The 23,223-nt window shown below is 37.9% G+C and overlaps 1 protein-coding gene across 1 annotated transcript in view; it reads right to left on the reverse strand.

Moving 5' to 3' along the window:
- Positions 1 to 14,535: 14,535 nt before the first annotated feature.
- The window catches only part of OMA1 (OMA1 zinc metallopeptidase), a 17,598-nt gene continuing 8,910 nt past the window's right edge, over positions 14,536 to 23,223 (reverse strand). The window contains exons 7-8 of the mRNA XM_009993574.1: positions 21,866 to 22,015; positions 14,536 to 14,754 (exon numbers count right to left, since the gene is read on the reverse strand). Of these exons, the coding sequence (XP_009991876.1) occupies positions 14,536 to 14,754; positions 21,866 to 22,015 (369 nt within the window). The remainder of the gene's footprint in view (positions 14,755 to 21,865; positions 22,016 to 23,223) is intronic.

Raw genomic sequence — 23,223 nt, forward strand, 5'->3', positions numbered from 1 at the left:
TTTTGTAGGTTCATACTAAGCAGTCTTGCTGCTTTTGGGAAGTATTAAAACCAAACCACTAACCCTCAAGCTCAAAAGCTGCAGAACTCATTTATTTTTAAACAAAATAATTAAAAGAAAAACACTAAGCACAAAGACTTCACCTTTAGAGTCAAATAGCCTAATTGAATTTGTCCCTGGAAATCCTATTACAGCAGGGAAAGAAATGCACATTAAAGCTAGGGTTTCCCTTCCAAGTGAATGTTCCATCAAGAAGTGAGAATCACTTTATTTGCTTTGCATGCAGTCATGTGTCTAATCTTACCATAAATATTGTATGACTGAGTTAGATTGATTCAATGGCATCTCTATAAATAAAAAAATCCCTTGACTTAAAGCACCAGCTCTGCTGCTGCCATGAAGTGAAGATGCTTGCTGGAGTTGAGGGTGTGGGGCCAAGTCGAGAGATGCATCCCAGCCTAGGAGACATGCCACGTGCCCTCCTTCCCCGAGTGGCTCATGTTGAGCTGGGAAAGGGTAGTCTAGCACAAATTCTCATGTGCTGGGACACAACAGTTTATGAAATGCAGACTGCAGACAGATGTACAGGATTGCCATTAGGGTGTTGACATTTACAGTTGGAAGTACTTTGTGTTACCATGGTATTCAGGGCGCTTGGGGCACTGCACTAGTTGCATGTACGTATTTCTTAGAGGACTCTGGACATCTGCTCATTAATATCTAGTTGTTCTTGGCTCCAGAATAGCCAGGTGGTAGGTCACCCATGTTCCATGGCACCTAGGGGATGGATTCACCCTTCTTTGCCACACCAAGGGATTTTCCAGCAGGTAACTTTAATCATCATGCCCAAGAAAATTCCTCCTGAGCTACAGCTATGGAGAAACACTGAGACAAGAGAACCAGCCCTGCCTGTGTCCTTTCCCAGCTGTCACTGACCTGCATGTGACTAAACTATTAGTTTTCCCAGAGTCCTTATTTCCCATACACATTTGCTTCCTGCCAGTGAGAGAGTGAACAGGGCTCAAAGGATATAAAAATACATTGCATTTTCAGTCCAGAGAACAGGACTGGGCTCAGAAATTGAAGCTGAGTTTCCTGTGCAGCACAGCAACGTGTCCAGCCAACTGGCTAGCTTGGGTAGTGCTGCTTGATTCTGCCTTGGCATTATCACTAAATTCTCCAGACAGTCTCAATACCCCTCTCTGGAGATGACATCATGATGCCAAAATGAAATGAGACTATTTAAATGCAAGACTATCATGGTGCTAGTACAACGTGAAAATGAAACTAACTCAATGTAACCCCAGAGGGAGCAAGTTACAGTTTGAGAGAGAAATAAAACAATGTAAATGCATGTTACACTGGACTTAAAGAGCCCACTGAGGCCAGGGTCTGTTGCTGAATTTGTTTGGGCTTTCAGCTTAATTTGTGTCATATATCTTGAGTTGGATGCATTGTTTTACTGAATAGCTATTAACTAAAATTAACATGCAGGAAACTATGCTAGTGTTCAGGCAGGGTTTGACCTAAGCCATGAAAAGCAAAGACATGGTGGAAGTCTGGCATTTATTTCCTAAGTGGGAAATGTCACTGAAACAACTCTGTGATATAGAATCACACAATTGAGTATTCCAGCATAGTCAAAGAAAGATGTTGACAAACTAATTGGAAACTAAAATGGGAAAACATACATGATAAGAAAATGCCAGGGTTCAGGCTGAACTGAGGCCATTTTGGTAGAGAGGAGAAAGTGAAAATGCATTGTCAACATAAAGCATCTGAAGGGTGTGAAAGAGCAAAAAGCTGGTTTCAGTCCTTAGGGGATCTATCTCAATGTAATGGTGCAAAACTGAGAATAAGAGCTCTCAGTCTGAATATCCAAAACAGTCTTGCTTTAGGGAGAGCTTCTGGGCTGTGGAAGAGTCTCTCTTGGAAATGGGAGGTTCCAGCTGGATCCATACTAGGTGTGCTGAGGTTCCTAGCACCAACATACACATCCACCTGCTGCTTAGCGTAACAGCAGTGATGTACTCATGAAGCACACAATACAGCTGGCATAAGCAATAGCAACAGAAGGGGATAAAAACTTGGCTTCTTGACAGCCATGCTGGAGGTGATGTTATGGACAGTTCACCAGACATTTTGAGGTCTCAAGGTCTGCCTAAACAAAATTTCCAGTTGTAAAAAGGACACAAGCAAGTAAGCCCAGAGGCGTGGTCATCCTTGCACTGTAGCATATCCACAGCTCACCCTTTCCATGTATTTAATAATAAGAAAAATTAAAGTAGATACCCATTTCCCAGATGATCACAAACCTTAAATGCATTCAGGATCAACAGGTCAACCTGATACAAAAGTATTTTGTTAGCATTTTTTTTAAGAACAACCTGAGATTTATCAGCAGTATTACAAGAAGGGACACAAAAATTTCCCCTCTGCTTGCCAGTGACAAAAGGAATGGGTGGAGAGATCCAGGATTGACATTACCTGGGTCACTCTAGTTTCTTTATTGACAGGCCTTACTGCAGAGGCAGAATACAGATGTTCCTAAAGAAATATTATAGCTCACAAGGCCTAAAATGTCAACATTATTCAGGGAATCTTTAATCCAAACAACCTGAAGTATTTCAACATGTTCTTAAATCTATGGCAATTGGCCTCACTACAAAATCCCTGGGAAATTTTGGCTTAGAACCACATGCAGCCATTATACAATTCCTGCTCTGTTGAAGTTAAAAGTATCAGCATCATTTAATAACAACAAAATCTTACAATAGACTGAAACTAAAAAAGAACTCAATCTAGATTAGAGATGAAAGACATGATATATATTAGAGCAGTTTTTAGGATATAGGGGAGTAAAATAATATTTAAATATTGTTTATTGTGCAGCATCACAATTATGAAACTCCTTGACTCTGCAGAGTACTAAGATGAAAAGGACAAGGAAACACAGGAGACACTGAAAGCATTGAACTCTGCAGAAAAAAAACCAAAACACAACACCTTTAAGATCCAAATGTTATGGTTGCAAATTCTCATCCTGACCATATTTAAGGAATTTAATAAGGACTAGAAAAAAATGTAAACTCTTAGCTTTCCAGAGCGCAAGAATATGGAAGAAAAAACATAACAAGCCACACAATCCTGGCCAATGAACAACAACAACAACAAAAATGCATCCTGTAACTCACAGCATAGTTTGGTATCTGAAAGAGCTTTACAAAACATCCTGGAGTTGAGGGAGGGTTCAGTTCAGGTAGTGCAGATTTAGTGCTTAGTATTCAGCTGCTGTGCCTAGAATTTGCCTAGACATTAGCGCAGGTTGTGACATGATTTCCATGTCTTTCCTAAAGCTCTTCTGAAGAATTACAGCACACAGTGAAAAGAAGTCCAAAAGCAGTGAGTTGAAGTGATGCCTTGGACATAATGGAAAATTAATACAAAAAATGTAAAGCTACCTAGTGCTGCAGGTTGGTGTTTACCATCATTCAAGACACCCAAACTTTCCAAAGTCACATCTAGGTTTCAGGTCCAGCAGCCTCCCTTGTAAGCAGCAAGGCCTGCTATCAGGAACAGCTACCCTATTTCCAAGCCATCAAAGGATTGGATTCTGGGAAGATTCTGATCTCTGGGTAGGTGACAGTTACAAATGGTCTGTGTGGGCCCTATGACAGGTTGCTCACTTGGTAACTGATGAGCTGGTGTCCTGGAAAGCAGAGCCCATGTATTTAGCAAATGACAGAACTGCTATGTTGATCGAATCTATGTGGATAGTAAAGAAAAGCAAATACAGGCTTTACACTAAATGCCCATGATGGATAGATTCATCTTGCTGTGTGTGACTCTGATTCCAATGTATTCATTCAAACTACACATGTAATTCAAAATTTTCCTTGAATTTATTCTTGTTTACAGGAACTCTAAAGTACTGTGCTTCCAAGTGTTTGCAAATGACAAAGTACTATACTCTGCTCCAGGGAAGGATTTGAGTCCATATGCTGAATTAAGTCTGTACTACACTCTCGCTAGCTGCAATAAATAAAGAGTAGGCTTTGATTTGTCTGTGTGACAGTGTAAATCAAGGGAAGCAGAGGGAACAAAACCCCAGCTGCATGTTATCTATGCAATTGCAAGAGAAGGGGTGGAGAAGGTGGTTCTCTTTCTTCCACAAAGATTTGGCCAAAATCGGTCTTTGAAAGAGCAAAAACCTCAAACCTCCCACTTGGAAGGACCTCAGGCACTTTACCTTTGTTTTCCACAGTGTGCAAATACACACATTTTACTGTAAAAATTAATGACAATACTGAGGTTCTAAAAAATTGTTTATATTAAAGGAGAGAATTCTGCAAGATTTAAAGTTTCCTAGGTGATTAACTTTGGGTCTTTGAAGCCCACCTCTGAGAAATGAAAGGTACAGACATACATTCCCTTTTGTTTTTTAAAATACATTCCTTTCTCTAGATTGCAGAATGTTTTATGAGGTACATTTGCACCAGAATCTCTATAAAGCCTCAGGATGTCTGAGCAAACTGTAGCTTTGCCAAGGTTTTTGGGGATGAGGTTGGGGTTTTTTGTATTTTCTATTGAGGTAATTTTTGTAGCAGAAAGAAGTCCTAATTAAACCATGTCAGTATCAACAGTTTCTTTGTTGCATTTTTTCTACTACCTTTTTGCTAGGCCAGCCTGATGGAGTGGAGCAGACAGATAAAAATATTCTCAGAGAGTTACTGGAGTCCAAGCCTATCAGCACACTAATCTGAAAGAGCTCTATTCTGTATTCAATTTTACTTGAAAAGATGCAGGATTTCCTATGTTAGCCTTTTAAACTAACAAAGATACAGAGTAGCTTTGTCTTATTGAAAACATGAAACCACTCCTATCTGCTCCCAAGGCTGGTTTCAGGATTCAGATTTGCACAGGCCAACCTGCCCATCAGTCTCTGTGACCTGGCAAAGGTCATTCTCTTGGTGGATGAGTTTCCTGACCTTCTAAAGATGGGGGAATCAAGTTCAATAAGGAGCTTCGACAGCAAGCCTTTCATCTCTGACTTCCAGGCTGGATTACTGCAACTCATTAGACTGTTAGAGTGAAACATGCTAATAGATTGCACATTAACAGTCACTGATATATCAGTACCTGGGGTGAAAGTCTCTATAGGAAGAGTTCAAGATGCCATGCATTACTTGCAGCCACTGCCACACTCGGTGGGTTAAGCCACTTCATCTTGCCTAAGTTCTTAACTGTCAAAGCTTTTCTTGTTATTTTAAAACAGAGGCAGAAAAGAGTAGCTGCTAGAGTAGCTATCTGAATTTATCCTTACATTTTTCACAAGCACACAAATTTAAAAGAGAAAAGCAGGGAACAGGAAAAAAAGAAGTTTAAGCAAAAGCCTTAGAGAGGTCACAAAGCAGCTCTGTCTAGTGTTAGATGAAGAGCTGTGCTTAGGGCTCCCACAGGAGAGCCTTGCACATGTGTCCATTGTGCCACGAGGCAGAATTGTCTACACAGTCTATAAAAAATGACACCAAGTCCAAATGATCATAAGGAATACTTCACTGATACAGGGAAACCAGTAAACTAATATAGCCAAGTGTTTCTGTGCGAAGTTATACACGGCAAAAAAATGCATTTTTATTAGCGGACTAAAATGAACCAAAACTGGTATAAATGTTTGTGGCATCTTGGTGTGACCATTCTGACCATCAGCAGCCACATCCCTTCACACCCACGCCTCACAGCTATGCTGGCAGATGCTGGCAGTGAGGGACAGGCTGACTGCACCTCAATGGCAATAAAAAGAAAAGTTGTTTAAAGACCCCCAGATCTGCTACTGCTCAGGAAACTGACCAGTGTACCAGATATCAGTGCCTTCTGAACACTCCCCTTTGCTAATGCTGTGCTCACTTTATTAGCCGCCGTTAATACTCCTGTCAAATTCAAGGTCCTCCTTCTTAAAGTCCTAGATGTACCAGCTCATGAAAGCCATTAAGAAACTTTGTCAAAGATGGCATTTGACATATTTGTCCCACAGGCACTATAAAACATTAAAATTATAAAACTGAAAGTCCAAAGTAAAAAGGATGGAGATTTCTTCAGGGATAGCCAGATGAACTGGGACTTGCTCACAGAGAAAAATCAAGCAGCCCAGAGATCTCAATGGCTTCCATAGACACACAAAAAAGTCACATCAGTGGATCCTCTCTCTTGCAATACTGACAACAAAGATAAGGAGAGGTCAGCATGTCAAAAGTTAGTATCAAAAATAGTTTGCAAGAATGCCAAGAGAGACAAAACACCCATGAAGATTTGAAGGTGGGGCACATTTAAATACTGCACTTGGAAAGAGACAGCAGAAGTTCTCTGATACCATACTGGGACATATGCAGGATATATGTTATGTTAGTTATGCCCACAAACACCTCCAGTTATCAAAGCAGCAGCCAAGGCAGGACAGAGCAGTCACTCATGCCAGCAGTCACCACTACAGACAGGGCAGCACTGTTTGAACAGCCTCAGGACACTTGCTACAGAGGTTACCACCCATCACCTTGTCCAAGACTGTCCATCCTAGTTATTCACAATAATGAAGGCTTTAGAGAAAGCACTAAAGTCTTCCACAGGCTGGACTCTGGCTTAAGGGCTAGTATGTGACCAAACTGGGCCATCATGCATGACACCCCAAACCCCTGGGCAGTACACAAGGAATACCTGGTATCTCTGATTCAGGCACCCAGCAGCAGCAATATGCAGTTACTTCATCTTGGTTAAAAAAATAATACACATCATTTGGGAACAAGCTATCTTCCTTATCACCAAATGATCATAATTAATTTAACCACTATCATTACAGCTGAACTTTCTAGCCTAGTCAAATGAAGTCAGTCAGTTCCTTCTATGTACTTTTTTGGGATGTTTTCCTTCCTCTCTGGCTAATCATTGAACATTTTTTTCTCAGCATTAATTCATACCTCCTTCCTGCTTACTGAAGATAAAATGTCATCTGTGCAGGAGCTCATAATCAGCTGATTCTGACAAGTAGAGGATAAAGCACAAAAGGAAGAATATTGTTTTAAGGTGGGAGAAATCCAGATCTAACTACTGGGACTTTTGCCAGGGATTTCAGCATGAACAGAATAGAGGCCTCATTGTTGACAGCAAAAATTGGACCCTGTTGCTTCTCAAGGTTTTATTTCCATGTAGCTTTTTAGCTGAAAAAGTGTTGAGGCACAGAGCAGTACAGCCTTATCTGTATTATCAAAGTAACGGGAGGGTGATACAGCTGAGGATATAGCAAAGAGAGGGGAAAACCCCACCCACCAAACAAGTGCGAGCTGAGATTCTCATTGCCTGGAGAATCATTTGCCATTTTGAAAACATAGAAAACACAGAAACCTTCTCCAGGCTCAAAATTTGAAGACACTCTTCACATACCTGTCAGTCTCTGAAATCAAGCTGACACACATTCAGCTCCTCCAAATACCAAGCCCAATTATTACCCTTCACCATTTAGCTCATACAACACTTTACACGGAATGGGGAGATAACCCCAAGCACTCAGACCACAGAACAATACCATAGTCCTCTCATTTCACACCCTCTTTAACAAGAAGGGCTGGCTGGTGTTAAGGAACTGCTATCTCTTCCCCTCTCCATTATCTCTCCTCCTCTAAAACCAGAATTATATAGAAGAAAATAAAACCAGCCCATCCCAATATTTTCATTTCCTCAGATACCGTTTCCCACAATATCCATCCTGACACATCCTTGAATTTACTCTCTCACATTTCTGTTTTACAGAAGAGAAACTTATATACTAAAAATCCATGTGGCCCTTGCAAGATGGTACAGGAAACTGAAATCGAGAATCTCCATTCCTTACCTAGGAACTTCACTTTAGTCCATTCTTGCATTATACAGTCTAACAGGCTCTCTTATCCCAGGATGGCTGTGTCAGGGCCCAAACGCACCAGCTGCTTACCCTGTTTGTGAGACAACTAGCCAGAACTGTTATCAGTTCCCAGCTCACTTTCCCTCATGGAGCAGCCTCACTTTTGCTGCTCCCAGACAGGCTGCAGAGGAAGAAGAAAAAACAAGCCATAGGACATCAGAAACAAAGAGGTGGAAACACACCTCATATCTCCTTAGGGTACAGATCCTGCACTTTATCAGAAAGAGACAAGAACTCTGTCAACACTAAAACAAAATGTTCTGTCTTCATCTGTTACTCTACAGCAAGAGGGAAACAGACCAGATTTGCAACAGTGGCTCAAAACTGGCTAGTACAAGTGTAAATCCAATGGTGCATACTTAATGTTTACATGTACAATTTTTCACTCAGTCACTCGATCCCTTCTGATTATTTCTGCTGGCAGAAAGTACGGCTTGCCAGAGATCAGCTTTCTGTGAAGTTATCTGCTATCCAGATATAGAACTGAAAGCCTTCAACAGAACCACAAGAGATTTGCCTGCTCACAAGGATGATGTTTCAAGTTTACTCCAGGGAAGGGTCATTCACACCGAAAGGGAAATCACCTTGATAATTTACTAAAGCCAGACTAAAAATGGAGGCGTTGCAATGCATCAATTCCAAGCCCAGCTCAGGCAGCCCAACTGCCATCTTGTGGCTAACAAATCACATTGCTGCAACCTTCCCACATTATTCCTTCATCATTTACTCCTTCATTATTTATTCAATACACGAATGGAATAAATCTGATGACAATACATCACAGGAAGGAATAAGAAGCTACGATTCTCTAGAGTCCAAATATACCTTATAGATCAATGCTGCTAGAAGGGAAAAAGAAATTTAATTACCTCAAATCTTAGATTGTAGAGCGGTAGGAAGGGGAAGGCAAACATCTAAGTTGGGCAGGATTCATCTAACTTCTGCACTATTCTGTAGGCTGTCCTATTACGTATGGGCTGATCTGACATAAAAAAAACAAATTAATTATCTACATGGAAAAAAGCATCCTTTAAAAGTTTGGAGAAAATATTTCATTTGACAATTGGATCAAGTATCTAGTGCTCTATGCAATTCCAGAAATTAGGCAGTGAGGCAGTTAAGAAATATTTTTCAGCAGATTCTTGTATTCTTTTGTGGCCCCTTGGGTCAACCTCAACAACCATTTGAAAAGGTCAAGAGTGGCAGCTGAGACTATGAAGGAACAGCAATGAAACTTGCACAAGAAATTTGGAGCTTCCTACAAGTTTATCAAGTTTTCAGCCCATTTAGCACTTTCAGTAGATTCTGTTGCTAATGCACATATTATCTTTCATGCTTTTTTTACATTGACTTGATGCTGAAATGGTGGTTTGCTCATCCTGCTTTTGTGGAATGTGATTAATTTTCTACATTGGGTTGTGTAGAAAAGACATAATAAGAACCTAAGAGAAACTGATGAGTCTTGACCATGATGTCACTCATGGACAGGTCAGTAGAGATGTAAAACTATATGAAAGACTGTATTAACAATATTCTACAGGTGACTAAATTACATGTTAGGTCCCACTATTGTCCCACTAAATGTTGGCTATGGTTTGCTAATTAATCCTCTATTGTCAGAATTCCATTTAAAATTTAAATATTTTGGTAAGCTGTAACAAAAGGTGTAGGAACATGATTTTTAGAAGGTGATAAATATCAACAAATAGAAGACTGCTTGAAAAATGTTCATGCTTAAAACATACTATATATTGCACATATCTCTTTCAACTTTTATGCTCTAGTCAACGTATTATAATTGAGCTCTACTGAATTACTCTTCTAGTGGATAAATAGTGTACACGCTGTACTGTGAAGAGACATCATGTAATGTATACTAATTAAGCCATTATATCTGTAGAGAAGATCATATCTGAAATATCAAATTAGCAGGAATTAAATATCTCAAAGGATTAATGAAATGTAATGGAGCCATTCACTTCCAGGTCAAGAGGTTCAATTTCAGCTTAGCTTAATAGTCATAATGAATTTATGTGTTAAGGAGAACAATTCTCTGCATCTATTCATAAATCAGGTTAAGAAACTCTGCCATGTCCCAAGAACAGAAGACTCTGAGCAGCACGGCCAGAACAATGTAGCCAGGAATGATGCTAGGCCTACATTTGGCAGGGAGCCTCACGCTCCAGGAGATCAAACAGCACATTTACTGGATGCCTGCAGTAAGTGTAGGCAGCAACAAGGGACACCAGAGACAGTCAGTTCTCTTTACAGCTCTGCCAACACTTGCCAACCTCAGCAATAAAGTTATCACAGGCAGAACATTCAGCTCCACTTTTTATTTGACTAAGTTAAGAGTCCATTCTGCTTACCCTGATTATCAGCAGCCCTTGCTGCTTGTAGCAGAGGAACCTGCAGTAAAAGAAAAATATGGGTGGGTGGGGCATGGAAAAGAACTGTTGCCAACTTTTATGCAATTATCTTACAGCTAATATGTGACAGTAAATGCACAGCTAACCCTGATTTTGTAGTGGAATCACAAATTTGAGGTGAAGGTTTCTTTCTGAGATTAAATAACCACCATGTCAACAGATTTAGGCATCAGCTCTTTGGTGATGATGGGAAGTAAACAAATAACCAGTTAAGAGCAAGTAGTTTAGAAATAAATACATCAAGAACAAATAACTGTATCTTAGTGAAGTATGTCTAAAGAGGTACATCCAACTGCTGCAGAAACACAGCAAAAGGTGACAGTCTGTACAAATTTATCACCCAAAGCACCTCTCTTCCATTTGCTATAAGGACTCTGGTGAGCATGCTGTAGTAAAGCTGTGGACTCATTCTGAGTTCTATCCTCAGCTTTTCAACTGTTCTTCTCTGAAGCTTTGCTAAAATCGCCATCTTACTGAGCTTCAGTATCTCCAACAACGCTTAAAAGTTCACCCATGCTGATACTACAGAAAAAAACTTAATTAGAATTTAAAAGTGCTTCAAGTGACTTAGAAATGCAAATTACTAACATCAGACCTTACTGCAGGTTACTAAACCACGCTATGGACTGGAAACAAAGAAGCCACAATATACTGCAGACAGAAAACATCTTACCCTGCTACCTCTGCTACCAACCATGCTTCATAATAAACCTATTCCCCCTTTGAAAGCTCCCAAGATCTGGTAAAACAAGGATTTTCAGCAGAGAGAATTTTGATGACACTAAAATAGCTTACAACAGGCTTTTATATTGGAAATAGCTTTTCAACCAGGGGTACTGAGATACCTACACCACAGTGAGACAAAAAAGCTGTGGCAGCCTACACAATATATGAAAAAAGCATCCAGCTTGCAGGATTGTTCTCTTTAAATGACTACAAAGAGAATTCAAGAACAAAGAACATTCTAACAGCTGTTTGCTTTGCTTTCCTGGCACACATATATTTCAAGTTTAAAAAACAACAACAAAAAAAAGAACAAACAACAAAAAAAGAGTAAACATGACAAACCAAAGCTAAAAGGAGCCATTTTTATCACAGGACTGCCTCGTACGAACAGTCCCTACTTATAACATCTCTCAACTCTCCCACTACAGTGAATGCATTAGAAGATTTAGTGAAATTTATACTCTATTTTTAATCTTTCAGCATGAAGCTGTGAAGTGCAGCGTGCAGTATTGGAGGTGGACATGCAGATATATTTGATGCATATTTTACTGATCTATCTTTTTTTCACTTCAGCCGCTGCTCTCCCTCTCGTATGACACGCATCTTTCAAGCACTCAGTTCCTTCAACAACACTTCTAGATCTATTTTTCTGTGACATACCAAGTTATACAACTCCAATTAAAAGTTTCTAAAGATCAGCAGAAGCTTGCAACCATTGTATTTTCCTAACATATATATTTTGAAATAATAATAACTATTATTAATCTATTATTATTGTATATATATACAATTATATATAACATCAGATATACACACACAACCTGAAATTATTATATGTTCTTTAATTTTTAAAGTGCAATTTTTACTGTGAATTCTCAAAGCATTGGAAAACAACATTTTTGTAATTTTCCTGTTCAAGAAAGAAAAAAGAAAATACTTTAGCAATATAGACAGATGTCATATACAGTATTTAGTAAAGTAAAAAGTATCCTCCAAGAGGCAGATGAACACAAGGCATTTTCTGTGTTGGACACAAGAGAAGCAGAAAAAAGAAACCCCTCTCAAAGCACTTGGTAAATATTAGGGATAATTGAGAAACACTGAAAATTTTCAACACCCCATTTTGGACTTCATAACTATTGTATTTCAGTGTAGAGGCCTAACTTTTTGTTCATGTGTACTTTATATAAACACACTATGTACGTATGTGTGTGTATTGTAAGATTTGTAAGGAGAGAGATAAGTTTTAGTAAACCAAGGTAGATGCTGGAAAAAGTACAGGTCTTTGTTGGTCTAACATAAGCTCTTACAGCTCTCTTGAAACCTTCTCTCTCACATCACCATGATGATGGTTACAAGACTATTTACATACCAAAAAAAATAATAAATCTCACTTGGTGAACCTAAAAATTTTATCTCCAGCATTTCACTGCAATACTGAAGCCACTTCATACAGACAGCAGAAATACGAAACTTGTGTAGTTTCAGACTTCATCTTAAATACTAGAAAAACTTTTCTATGTTTTCCTCAGTCCTAACAGACACAAACATCAAATTGCCTGTCAAAGAGGAGCCCTAGATTAGAAAACAAGCTTTGACACTGCAGAGAGAGAGGCAGTAGTGTTGTTTCTTGGTGCTACAGTACAAAACTATAAGGTCCACAGGGAAATCTAAATGGTGTATTTTTCTGTTTACCTTCAGGTGACAATGTCCAAATGCTTTAACACATCACTGAATGGCTGTTAGAAAAACTCCTGTCACTAAGAATAAAAATAGATGGATGAATAATGGTCAGGCTGGACCTTCTGCCTCTTGCCAGGATTACTGAGCAGAGATCTTAAAACAGCTTGTGAGCAATATGCAGCAAATCTAGACCTCTATAATCAGATCTAGAATCATCAACATTACAGATACATCAACTCACCTCTGAGTAGAGGTAAGTTAGGTAGTTGCTGGTGTTTCTCAAAGGACTCTGGTTTGTGAACTGAAGTCAGTAAAGAATTACTTGTTTCACTTTTTTTTTTTCCAACTATATTCACTGAGAGCACTGAGTAGGTTATTTTTTCCTTCTGAAAAGCTTGCATTCTGAATTGAAGCAATGTGATAAAGTGTGCCTTCTCTTCATACTTAAAAATACAATACACTGTAAAATATTTGTAATGGCCCCTTCATGAAACAGATTTTTGTTTTAATACAAGTGACTATAAAAAAATAACCTAACAGCAAGTACATCTTCGTAGATAAGGGAACAGTACTTGCAATGGTTATTTCCATTCACTGCTGCTTCTTGCTGTGTCTTGCTCCTGCAAGCTTGACATTTCAACATTTTCATAAATTGCAAAGCAAGGACAACTCAAAGAGTTGCAAATAAGGATTAACATGCTGGCTATGCTGACTAGTCCATCATGAAAGGCAGAGCTTTACCTATACTGTGCATATTGGTCTCCAGGGTATAAAATGTATGGCTTCAGGGGGACTGTGGTCAAGGGGCGATGCTCAGTTTTAGATGCCAGTTTCCTGAAGCAAAGTCACCTTTTAGGATAAGGTACAGCTGCAAAAGCTGTGCAGTCAAGAAATCCTATTGCATTTGTCTACTATGTATTTCCATGTCAGCAATCACTTCTATCCAAATGGACATATCCAAATCAAAAGTCACTGCAGTAAAACTGCCCTCTGATGAGGCACCCTGACCATTTTAAAAAGACAGGAGCCAACCTTGCAAAGCATTCTAGTGCTAGAACCTGGTTCTTACAGTGTTTCATTCAGAAGAGAGGCTTCTTGAAAATTATTTAACTCCTTCTTTAAATGAACTTTGTGCAATCCTTTCAGGTTGCTTTGAAGAAAAATGTTGAATCAATCCATATTCTAAAATGCCTTACAAAGAAGAAAAATCCCAGCAGTAAATCCACCTAATTAAGTGGAGGTGTATCAAGCCCATAGGGTATTACTGCATCTCAGCCTAATACTTTTAAACATTCTACATGTGGAACAGGCAGTGAGCTCTCCTCATTATTTCTCAAATGAAGCCAAGCAGATCTAACCCAAATTACAGCAAGATAAACCAGACAACTTAAGTGATGAAAACGATACTTTTTCCTCTGCTTTAGGGACACTTCTGGCTCATCTGTCCTCTGATCAAGGTGAGCCTGATAAAGCTGAAAATTACACTGTGCAACTGGATTGTACCAGATTATCTTTTCCCTGAGAAGTGATTTATTTTAGTAACTCTTGATGAATAAGAAACTTCCTGCTCCAACATGCTGCTCTTCACCGTGTGGGCATGGCTCCTTATTGCTTTGAGTGACAGATTACATTAAAGAAACACAGAATATGAGCAGCTACATCTTCTTTATGGCTCAAAGACAAATTCAGGTTGTAAGACAGACCTTGAGGGACCGTAAGTTTCACAAAAAGTGAAAACTGTGATAATTAGTTTGTAGGTTTAACTGCAAAAGTTACTGGCATATCTTCCACTTTTTGAGTGTGAGGAAAATCCAGCTTTGGTTTTGAGAGATCTCGCTTTGTAGAATTTGGGGTTTCTTGATCTTTAGATGATTCCAGGAGATCTTGCATGGCAAGTCTGAAAACGAGGCGAGGATCTGGTCCAGAAAGAGATGGACAATTGCAGCTCTCTCTTATTTTAAGAGCCTGTGAATACATAGGAAACAAATCAAGCTCATTCAAACAAGAAAAACAAAAGATTTCAGACAGTGGCTTTGGCTTTCCAATAAGCTCTACATTTGCACACAAAGCTTGGTGAGTATAATGCTGAGTCTGAGGTGTTACTAAACAACTTTTCAACAGAAACCCAAGAATTCCTGGGCAGAAATGTGGTATAATGGTAAAACAATGGAAAAAATTAAGAATTAAAATAATTTTCTCACAGACAGTCTCTCAAACATGGATAGTCTACAAGTTAGAGAATAAACAAATAGGAAGTTCTCTAACTTTTTAATGTGATACAGCACATCAGTACCTTTTAATTTACATTCACATGGAAACTAAAATGACAGAATCAAGAAAAAAAGGGTGGTGAATAATGTAATTCTTGAGATATGTTCTATCATTGAAGCAACTACATAGAGTTGTCTAACTCAAAAAAAGGAGGGGAAAATCTCCATTAACATCCTGGACATTTAAGTGTTCAGCACAGAGGTCCAGATGGTTGACCAGTATAGTTAAAGTCCAGTTACATAAATTACATCATCTTCAAGAAGCATTTGAACACACAGCTTCCAAGTTTTCTCAGAAAATAATGTCTCTAGAATGTACAAATTCATCTAGATAAAAGGATTAGCAGTAAAAGATCAAACTTTGTTACTCCTGCTAACTGTCATTGTTTCCATTCTATAGATTAGAAAGTAGAGGCACAAAGGAGCCAAAGAATTTCCCAGATAATCAAAACCCATTAGTGAAAGCACACTCCCCTCAGATCATCCTGTCCTGTGGGCAATCTGAGATAGGTATGACAATGGATGGATCTCTTGTCTCCAAGGCACCATGAAGAAATTGATATTGAACTGTATGAAGTCAGCTGTTTTAGAAGATGTTTGATTTTTCATTTTAACAAAGCTGAACATACCTTAATTATTCCATGCAAACAGGCATCTCATTTTAGACCTAACAAATGGATACCACACAACTAAGTCCATTGCAATATGTTGCAAGTGGCTGTAGACAGACCCACTTCTATCCATGGGTTCTCCCACAAGACCCATTTAAACTAATCAAAAAACCAAGATCTTATGTATCATAAAGTAAGATGTTCTATGTAGAATTTTAGAGGATTCTACATCTCTGCTAAGAACTATTTTTTAAGATTTGCAAAACAAAACACTAAGAAAACACCAAGTCAAAAATTAGCCTGATATTAATCAATAGTCACTGTGGAGCAGCCACTTTAACATCATGTTATTTGTATCTGGATCTCAACTAACAACATAAAACTCTGGGTAGATTGACAACCAGCTTTATTTTTAATCATTTAATGGGAATATAAATTCAAATGTATTTTATTCCACTTCACTTCCTAACTATGGATTCTCGAAAAGTAATGGCTGGACCTGTCCTGAGTTATATGCAACCAGGTGCCTCCTGATCAGTATTAGGGACTGCTGGCAAAAACCACAAGTTGATTCAGTCGTTCTAGATGGATTAAAGAGGAGGAAGAAAGTGACACAGTTTTCATAGCAGTCCTAGCACTGCACTTAAAAGCAGAGCATGAATTTTTATCTGCTTTATATACACTAGATTTGGCTGAAAAATCAAATATTCCAGTACATCTAGGCAAAAGTATTTGCTCATCATTTTGAAACAACTTGGCATTCTTTCACAGGAGACACTGGAAACATCTTACTACAGCACATTTTAAAACAGACAAGTAAAGCTTCTTAACTAGCTTCTTTGTATAAGGAGGTACCAAAACATATTTCTCCCTAACTTTACTGCAATAACTGATAAAGAGCTTGCTGTAAGTGGCTAGAAACAAACAGAATTTAAATTTAAGAACTGGTTTAGGAAGAAGATGCATTCCAGGAATATAGCAAGAGTCTCTCCAGCTGTTTCTTGCTGAAATGTAACATTCAAATCACTGGATACACAAGTCTGGATTAAGTAGGCAAATACTCCTCTTGTCTAACTTTAAAAAAATATGAATAAAGTATTTCAGTATTTGTTTTTCTACAGCATGACTGTACATACAGTCACCAAATGTAACTGTACCACTGAACATTCTTCTGCTTCAGTGACCAATTAATTTCTAAACTGACATTTATGACAAACCAAGAGTTTTCTCATGTTCTCTTCCAGAACACAAGCTGCTGCAAGACTGCATTAATGTCAAGCAGCATTATTCAAGGCAAATAGAAATATAAAGATTTAGGCTGTACTCTGGAAAGGGCAACATAATTCTCTTCTGAACTAATTTAGCTATTTTATATCTCTGTTTTTCATGGCTATATTGTGCCTGGCCTATTTCCAGTTTCATTTATCTAAAATATTAAACTCACAACAGCAAAGGTAAAGAACAATCTTTCAGTTCACGTTTTTACCCTGTGGATGTCTTTGCATTCTTGCTAGATGTAAAGCTTTCCAAGGGGGCAGAAGGCACCTATTCAACAGCATCAACTCACATGCCATTAAAAAGACTACAGTTATGAGAATGGAAAGCTGTGTTGACATGTCATCTCATTGTTAGACAGCTATGAACACATACTCCAGGTGAAAGTAGCCTTTGTATGTGCATTTGTGACTACCATGCTACATATAATCCTAGTTAGAAAGCATCCTTTCCCTTGCTGGTGACTGCTGCTATTTTGTTTTGTGCCAGTAACTTTGTAGCAGCATTAAGATGCCAGTAACAGGCTGAGGAGCTTACAATGTAATTTTTTTCTTAAGATAAGACAGCCTAACATGGTCAGTTATACCGTAGTTCTAAAATCACTGGCAACTTCAAGTCCAGAAATTTAATATTACTCAAGCAAATTGTCTTTTGACAATTAGGGCAAGAGGACAAGTAAAAGCATACTCAATGAAGCACATGCATCTCAATATTTTAATAAGAATGTGTTTCATTGACTGTTTTTACTGAAGAGTGTTCTCAATAAAGAAGATGGGCAGATCTGAGACAAGTCTAACACAGATTCACCTGGGAGCCAACAGCACTTTAATGCTGTTCTTTTCAGGTTAACCTTAAGAGAGATGTACTGCTGTTCAGAATAAAGACCACCTGCATGCTTACTGGTTCAGAAGACCTCAAGATATCAAATCCATTACTTCTGAGTAGCAATGGTGAAGCTGTTTTTACTATCAATACAATTGCAGCTACCGTGCTAGGAAGGCAGGATGCATAAGAAATAGGGAGCATCCTTTTGCTTTCATATAAATCCTACCAGCAGAGACAAATATAGAAACAAGTAATTTTTAGCTATCAGTATTAATCCTTCACCACTGTCAAAGATACCAGGCTAAGTGCTGCATCTCGACCTCTTACAGCTTTTTGGAGTGCATCCTACCTCTCAGGCTGTGATCTCTCTCACTATAAAAGTCACATCATTCTGTTGTCCACAAGCCAGGCCAAGGGTTAGAGTCTCTGGTGCATTAACTGCAGTTACCTCAGCAGGGCTGACTTAGCTCTGGCCTTGCAACTCTGACAGAAACTAAGAAACAGCACAAGCTGGTAGGGGAAAAAAAAATTAATTAACAAAATCAGAAACACTGAGTAGCAAAATGAATTACAATTATCCAGCTTAGGGAAGACAATAGGTTCAACAAATGAAGTAAAGAGATAATTAAAAGAAAGTACAGATTTTTTTACTTGATGGAGGAAAAATAACTACTTATATATAAAGCTTAAACTTTAAATCTTTCACTGCTTCTGTTGGCAGAGAAAGGAAAAATTGTGCCAAAATGTTTAACAACTTTATGGGAAGGATAGAAACACAAGTAATTTTTTTTTCTTCTTTAAGTTTTCACATTGACGGAGCTTAAATAATATATTCCAGTGCTAGAACTATCTAAAGTGAGCTTCACATTCTAAGTAAAGGGCAAATACACCAAAGCGTTTTTCCACAGGAAGTGAAATAAATGTATCTTCAATATCCAAAAGGCAGAAAACTGACAAATAAGGAGTAACTACCCAAATAAAATAATAAATGGCTAATGCGGATTTGGCAATAACAGGTCTTGCCCAAGTAAATTAATTAACTTTTTTTTTTACAAGTTAACTGAACCAGGGGAAAAAAAGAGAAGTAGCAGAGGTGATATATCCCAATTTAGCATTCTTCTCAAAATTATCTCAACATGGCATCTCCACAAGAAAGAGCAGAAAACAGGAGTTACAGTGAATTGAGAATGGAATCTGAGCCAACAACACAATGCCAAAAAAGCAAATGTCATGTCAAGATACATTTTTGTGTCACAGGCAAGGCTCAGTAGATTACCTTCTGCTTTATTCAGTACAGCTGAGGCTTCAGCTGATGTACAGGGCTCTATTTGAACAGCATAATAGGAAAAAAGCAGACAAACTGTATTAACTTAGAGAACCTTAAAATAAAAGGTTTGGAAAGAAACTAGAAGATCTTATAGCTTCTCTCTGGCACAAGACTTCCACAATTTTTCTCTCCGGAACATTGGCAAGCATCCTTCCCAATACTAAAAAATAATTTTAGGATTTATTTATCTTAAAATAAAATGCATAGGCATCATCAAGCATCTCACCACCCTCTACCTAGGACTTCTGGGAGATTTCCATTTCTTATTTAACAGTATATTGTGTTTTCCTAGTTTATAATCCAATTCTCTTCCAGTCTGAGGGGGAAATCCTTCAAAAACTTGGTTAAATATTTCTAATTTTCTTCATTTCCTTTCCAGGATAGCACTACTTTCTAACTGCTTATAGCTCTCTCATTTACCAATTCCTTAGTTTGGCTGTAACTTCCAACTTGTTCAGAAAACCAGATGCAAGATCTTTAAAACTCATTTGATTTGCTCTGTCTCTTAATTATGTGAAAAGAGAATCCCTGAGATATTCCTGCTTTAATTTACATTTCCTGATTAAGACATGCTCTTTCATTACCTGAAGAAAAATTCTCACTTTATTTGATTGCGTCTTCCAGTGAACTTGCTTAGAAGTCTGCAGAGAAACATCTGTGTGGCCTAAGAAGCCCAAAAACTTGTTCCTATTTCCTCCCAGCTACAGTAGCAAGTCTAATAATAGATATTGTATTGTCCTGAAAATAATTTCAACTTTAAAACTATCAGCTTATGAAACACAACACTCGGGTGGATCTGAAACTGAGTCTTAAGAAGCAGAGTTTCTTCAGAGAGAGATACTAGAGAGATAAAAAGGCCCTTTCCAAAATCTGGCTCTGAATACCTACCTAAGCATATTGTTCTAAAAGGTTTTAAGTATGTGAACAATGAAACAAAAATGCACCATCCTGAAGCACCAGGATTTCTTTTAAAAGCCCAATATCCAGCTTCAAGAAAGCAGTTCTCAAAGGAAGAAAAGTCAACACATCAGACAAGAAGCCTCCAACACCATTTTTATTCCACTTTTGTAGTATCAATATCATTTATGTCTACCAAAATTCTGTTAAAAACAGGAAGCCTTTGGCCCCCTCCAAAGAATGTTTAAGGTAAAAGGCAAATGAAAACATCCCCTCAAACATCTTCTGGAAGAAATTTTCCTAGCCTCCACTGCTCTGAGAAGTAAGAGTGGCTATAAAAAGATAAAGGTTGCTCCCCCTACTAAACTAGAAGATGTAAGACAGAAATAACTGCCAGGTCTACACAGTTGCTCAGTTATTTAACTTATTTGCTCAGTCCTGGGGTAGAATGTAAGTAGTAATTTATTCCATTCCCACTTTATAAGCCAGTCAATAACTACATGAAAATAAAGGATCCTGAACCCCTTATGTTCAATCTAACTAAAATTAAGCTGCACAGCAAGTACCATCAAGTATCATCAGCTGTTCTGCTGTGTTAGAAAATCCATCAAAATAGTCTCTCAACCTGCTTTTGCAAAGTATAGAATTTGAGTATATAAATTTAAAATATTCAGCCCAGCCAGTCTCCAACCTCTCACCCCTAATGTTGATTTGATTTATGCCATCACTGAGGATACCTACTGCATTCCTCCTTAAAGGAATCATGAAAATCTTTTCCTCTCCTTTGAAATCAGTAAACACCTCAACATTTTAACAATCCCTCTCCCAAAAAATCTTCAACTGTTTGAAATTGAGAAAGACTTAAACTGACTTGAATGTTTAAAAAAAACAGGGAAGAAGAAGAAATCAGCAGTTGGTTATAAGAAAGGGAATTTCCAAACACAGTTTAGCTTGCTGGAAAACAGTGCTGCTGTGAAGTGCTTTAACATTTTATTTAAAAAAGAACTTGGCAAAAAAACAATCTTACTTTTCTGTAGTTAAAACCCTGACTATTTAAGGAAACAGTAAACAAACCAAGATTACTAAACTTGGAACAGTTCTCTGTTCTTAAACTACCACCGAGTAGCACATCAAATTAAGATAATAACCAAATAGCTATCCACTTGGCATTCCTCTGAGAGGAAATCTGAAAAGAAAAAGAGAAAAGACTGCAGATTGATGGGCCATTGCAGGAATTATCTCAAGTTCCTTGCAGTGGGGTAAAATTTGTTCCCTAATGTGATGGAACCGAGATGAGAAGGAAAAAGCAGGCTGCAAAATCTACAGAGACCTATCATAACTAGGACTATTAAGAAATCTTCTACTGGGGATTCTGACATTCTTCTGAGACACAGTTATTTGAGGTGTTTTCAATCCCATATCACCGAGAGAGACAGGATAGGATGGAGCATTCCCTATTTGACAGCCGAGGGCTATCGACCAGAGCAGAAGTCAAGACAGCTGAGAGATCCACCTTAAAAACTGGCTTCCAAAATGGCAAAAACAAACAAACAAAAAGAACAGCTGAGACCTGTGACACTGTCACATCTGTACCAGGAAGACCACTCAAAAGCAAAACACTACACTTTGATCAGAAAGCAGAGAAGAAAAACCAAACCTATAATGTAATTATATTTTACCTGTGCTATCCTAATTTTTCCTCATTTAATGAAATCTTTCAGGTTGAGAGCTTTGTAACAGAAAATTTCTGTAAGGATAAGATATGCACAAGGCTAAATGAGTAGATTGTGAATCAATACCAAAGTAGCTATTGAATCAATACCAAACTAATTCTGGCAACCTTTCTAAGAGAAAAAGACAACTCTGCTCACCTCTGGGATCAACCGGTCTAAGTGCTCCGCTCTGTTTTCATGAGAGGGGTGTGTGGAGAGCCACTCTGGCAGCTTGGGCTGCCCTTGAATGGTTTCTACTAATTCCATTTTTTGCCAAAATACACTGCTTGCTCGTACATCCACACAAGCCTGAAAACAGAAAAGAAATTTATAAAACACTATAGTTTTAAAGTAATACATGTTTGAATGGATATTGAATCACAAAAGACAAATTTTGGAATCCATAACAGATTAAAACTGTAATTATGCAGAATTTCAATCTCTCTTTGTTAGATTCAACCATTTAAACTCTTGGAACACTAAATTTAAGAATGGCATTTGTATATCACCAACAGAGCCTTTAATATTTGCATTTAAGTAGAGGGGGAAAAAAGAATAGTATTTCTTACATTATTTTTAATATGTTTAAGATTAAAAAAAAAGGAAGCACCCAAAAGGTAAGAAAATTTCTCCTCCCACCCCACCCCCCAAACAAAATACAGAAGTGGTGCTTTATCCTTTGAATTTATTTCTTAAAATTATTCTTATAAAAAGATTATCTGCACAAGCAGGAAATGCTGAGATCCCACTTTCTTTCAGGTATGGCCCTGTACCTTAGGTATCACAAAGCAGCAAGCACCTACACAGCAACTACATGTTTTCCATGTATTGTATTATTCCCTTGGGTGACTTTAAACTAGAAATGCAGTTTCAGTCCCAGAATCAAAGCTGATTTAAAAAACTTTTCCTTGAAGAAATAGGAATAATTACCAAGAAAATTTTCTTTACGTAATATTAACACTAGATGGTGCTGCTCTCATAGTTATTTAACACTTCTCTAGTTCTACACCATGTTGCTGGAAAAGAATTATTTTAGTTTCTTTAATTTAGAATTAAAATATCCAGGAAAAAAAAAAAAAAAATTATGAAAAAAAATGCTGAGTAGTTTCTGACGAAACCTGTGTCTCACTTTAGCAAAGGCACATTCTTTTTATGGGTCTATTTAGACAAAATCTTTACATACTACAACAATATTTATATACTTCGTAATTATCAGCAATCACAGAAAATCACAATATCAGAAAGTTCCCACATTTTACTGTATTGTTATGAGAATAGGTATTATAGATCAAAGCATTTTAGGTGCACTACAATGTAATAAAACATTTCTCAGAACTTCTCACAATAGATGGAAAATGAAATGGAAATCTAAAGGGCAACAGAAGTTCACTATTTGGCATTCTTCTCTTTATAAATCTGTAGCTTTTTCCTCTAATAGTAATAAGCTACAGAAAAAGTGCACTGTGTAGTTAGTAAAGAACGACATTACAAACTTCAATTTTATTACAGACATTTCA

Source organism: Chaetura pelagica, unplaced genomic scaffold, assembly GCF_000747805.2.
Source record: "Chaetura pelagica isolate M959 unplaced genomic scaffold, ChaPel_1.0 scaffold433, whole genome shotgun sequence".
Classification (NCBI taxonomy): domain Eukaryota; kingdom Metazoa; phylum Chordata; class Aves; order Apodiformes; family Apodidae; genus Chaetura; species Chaetura pelagica.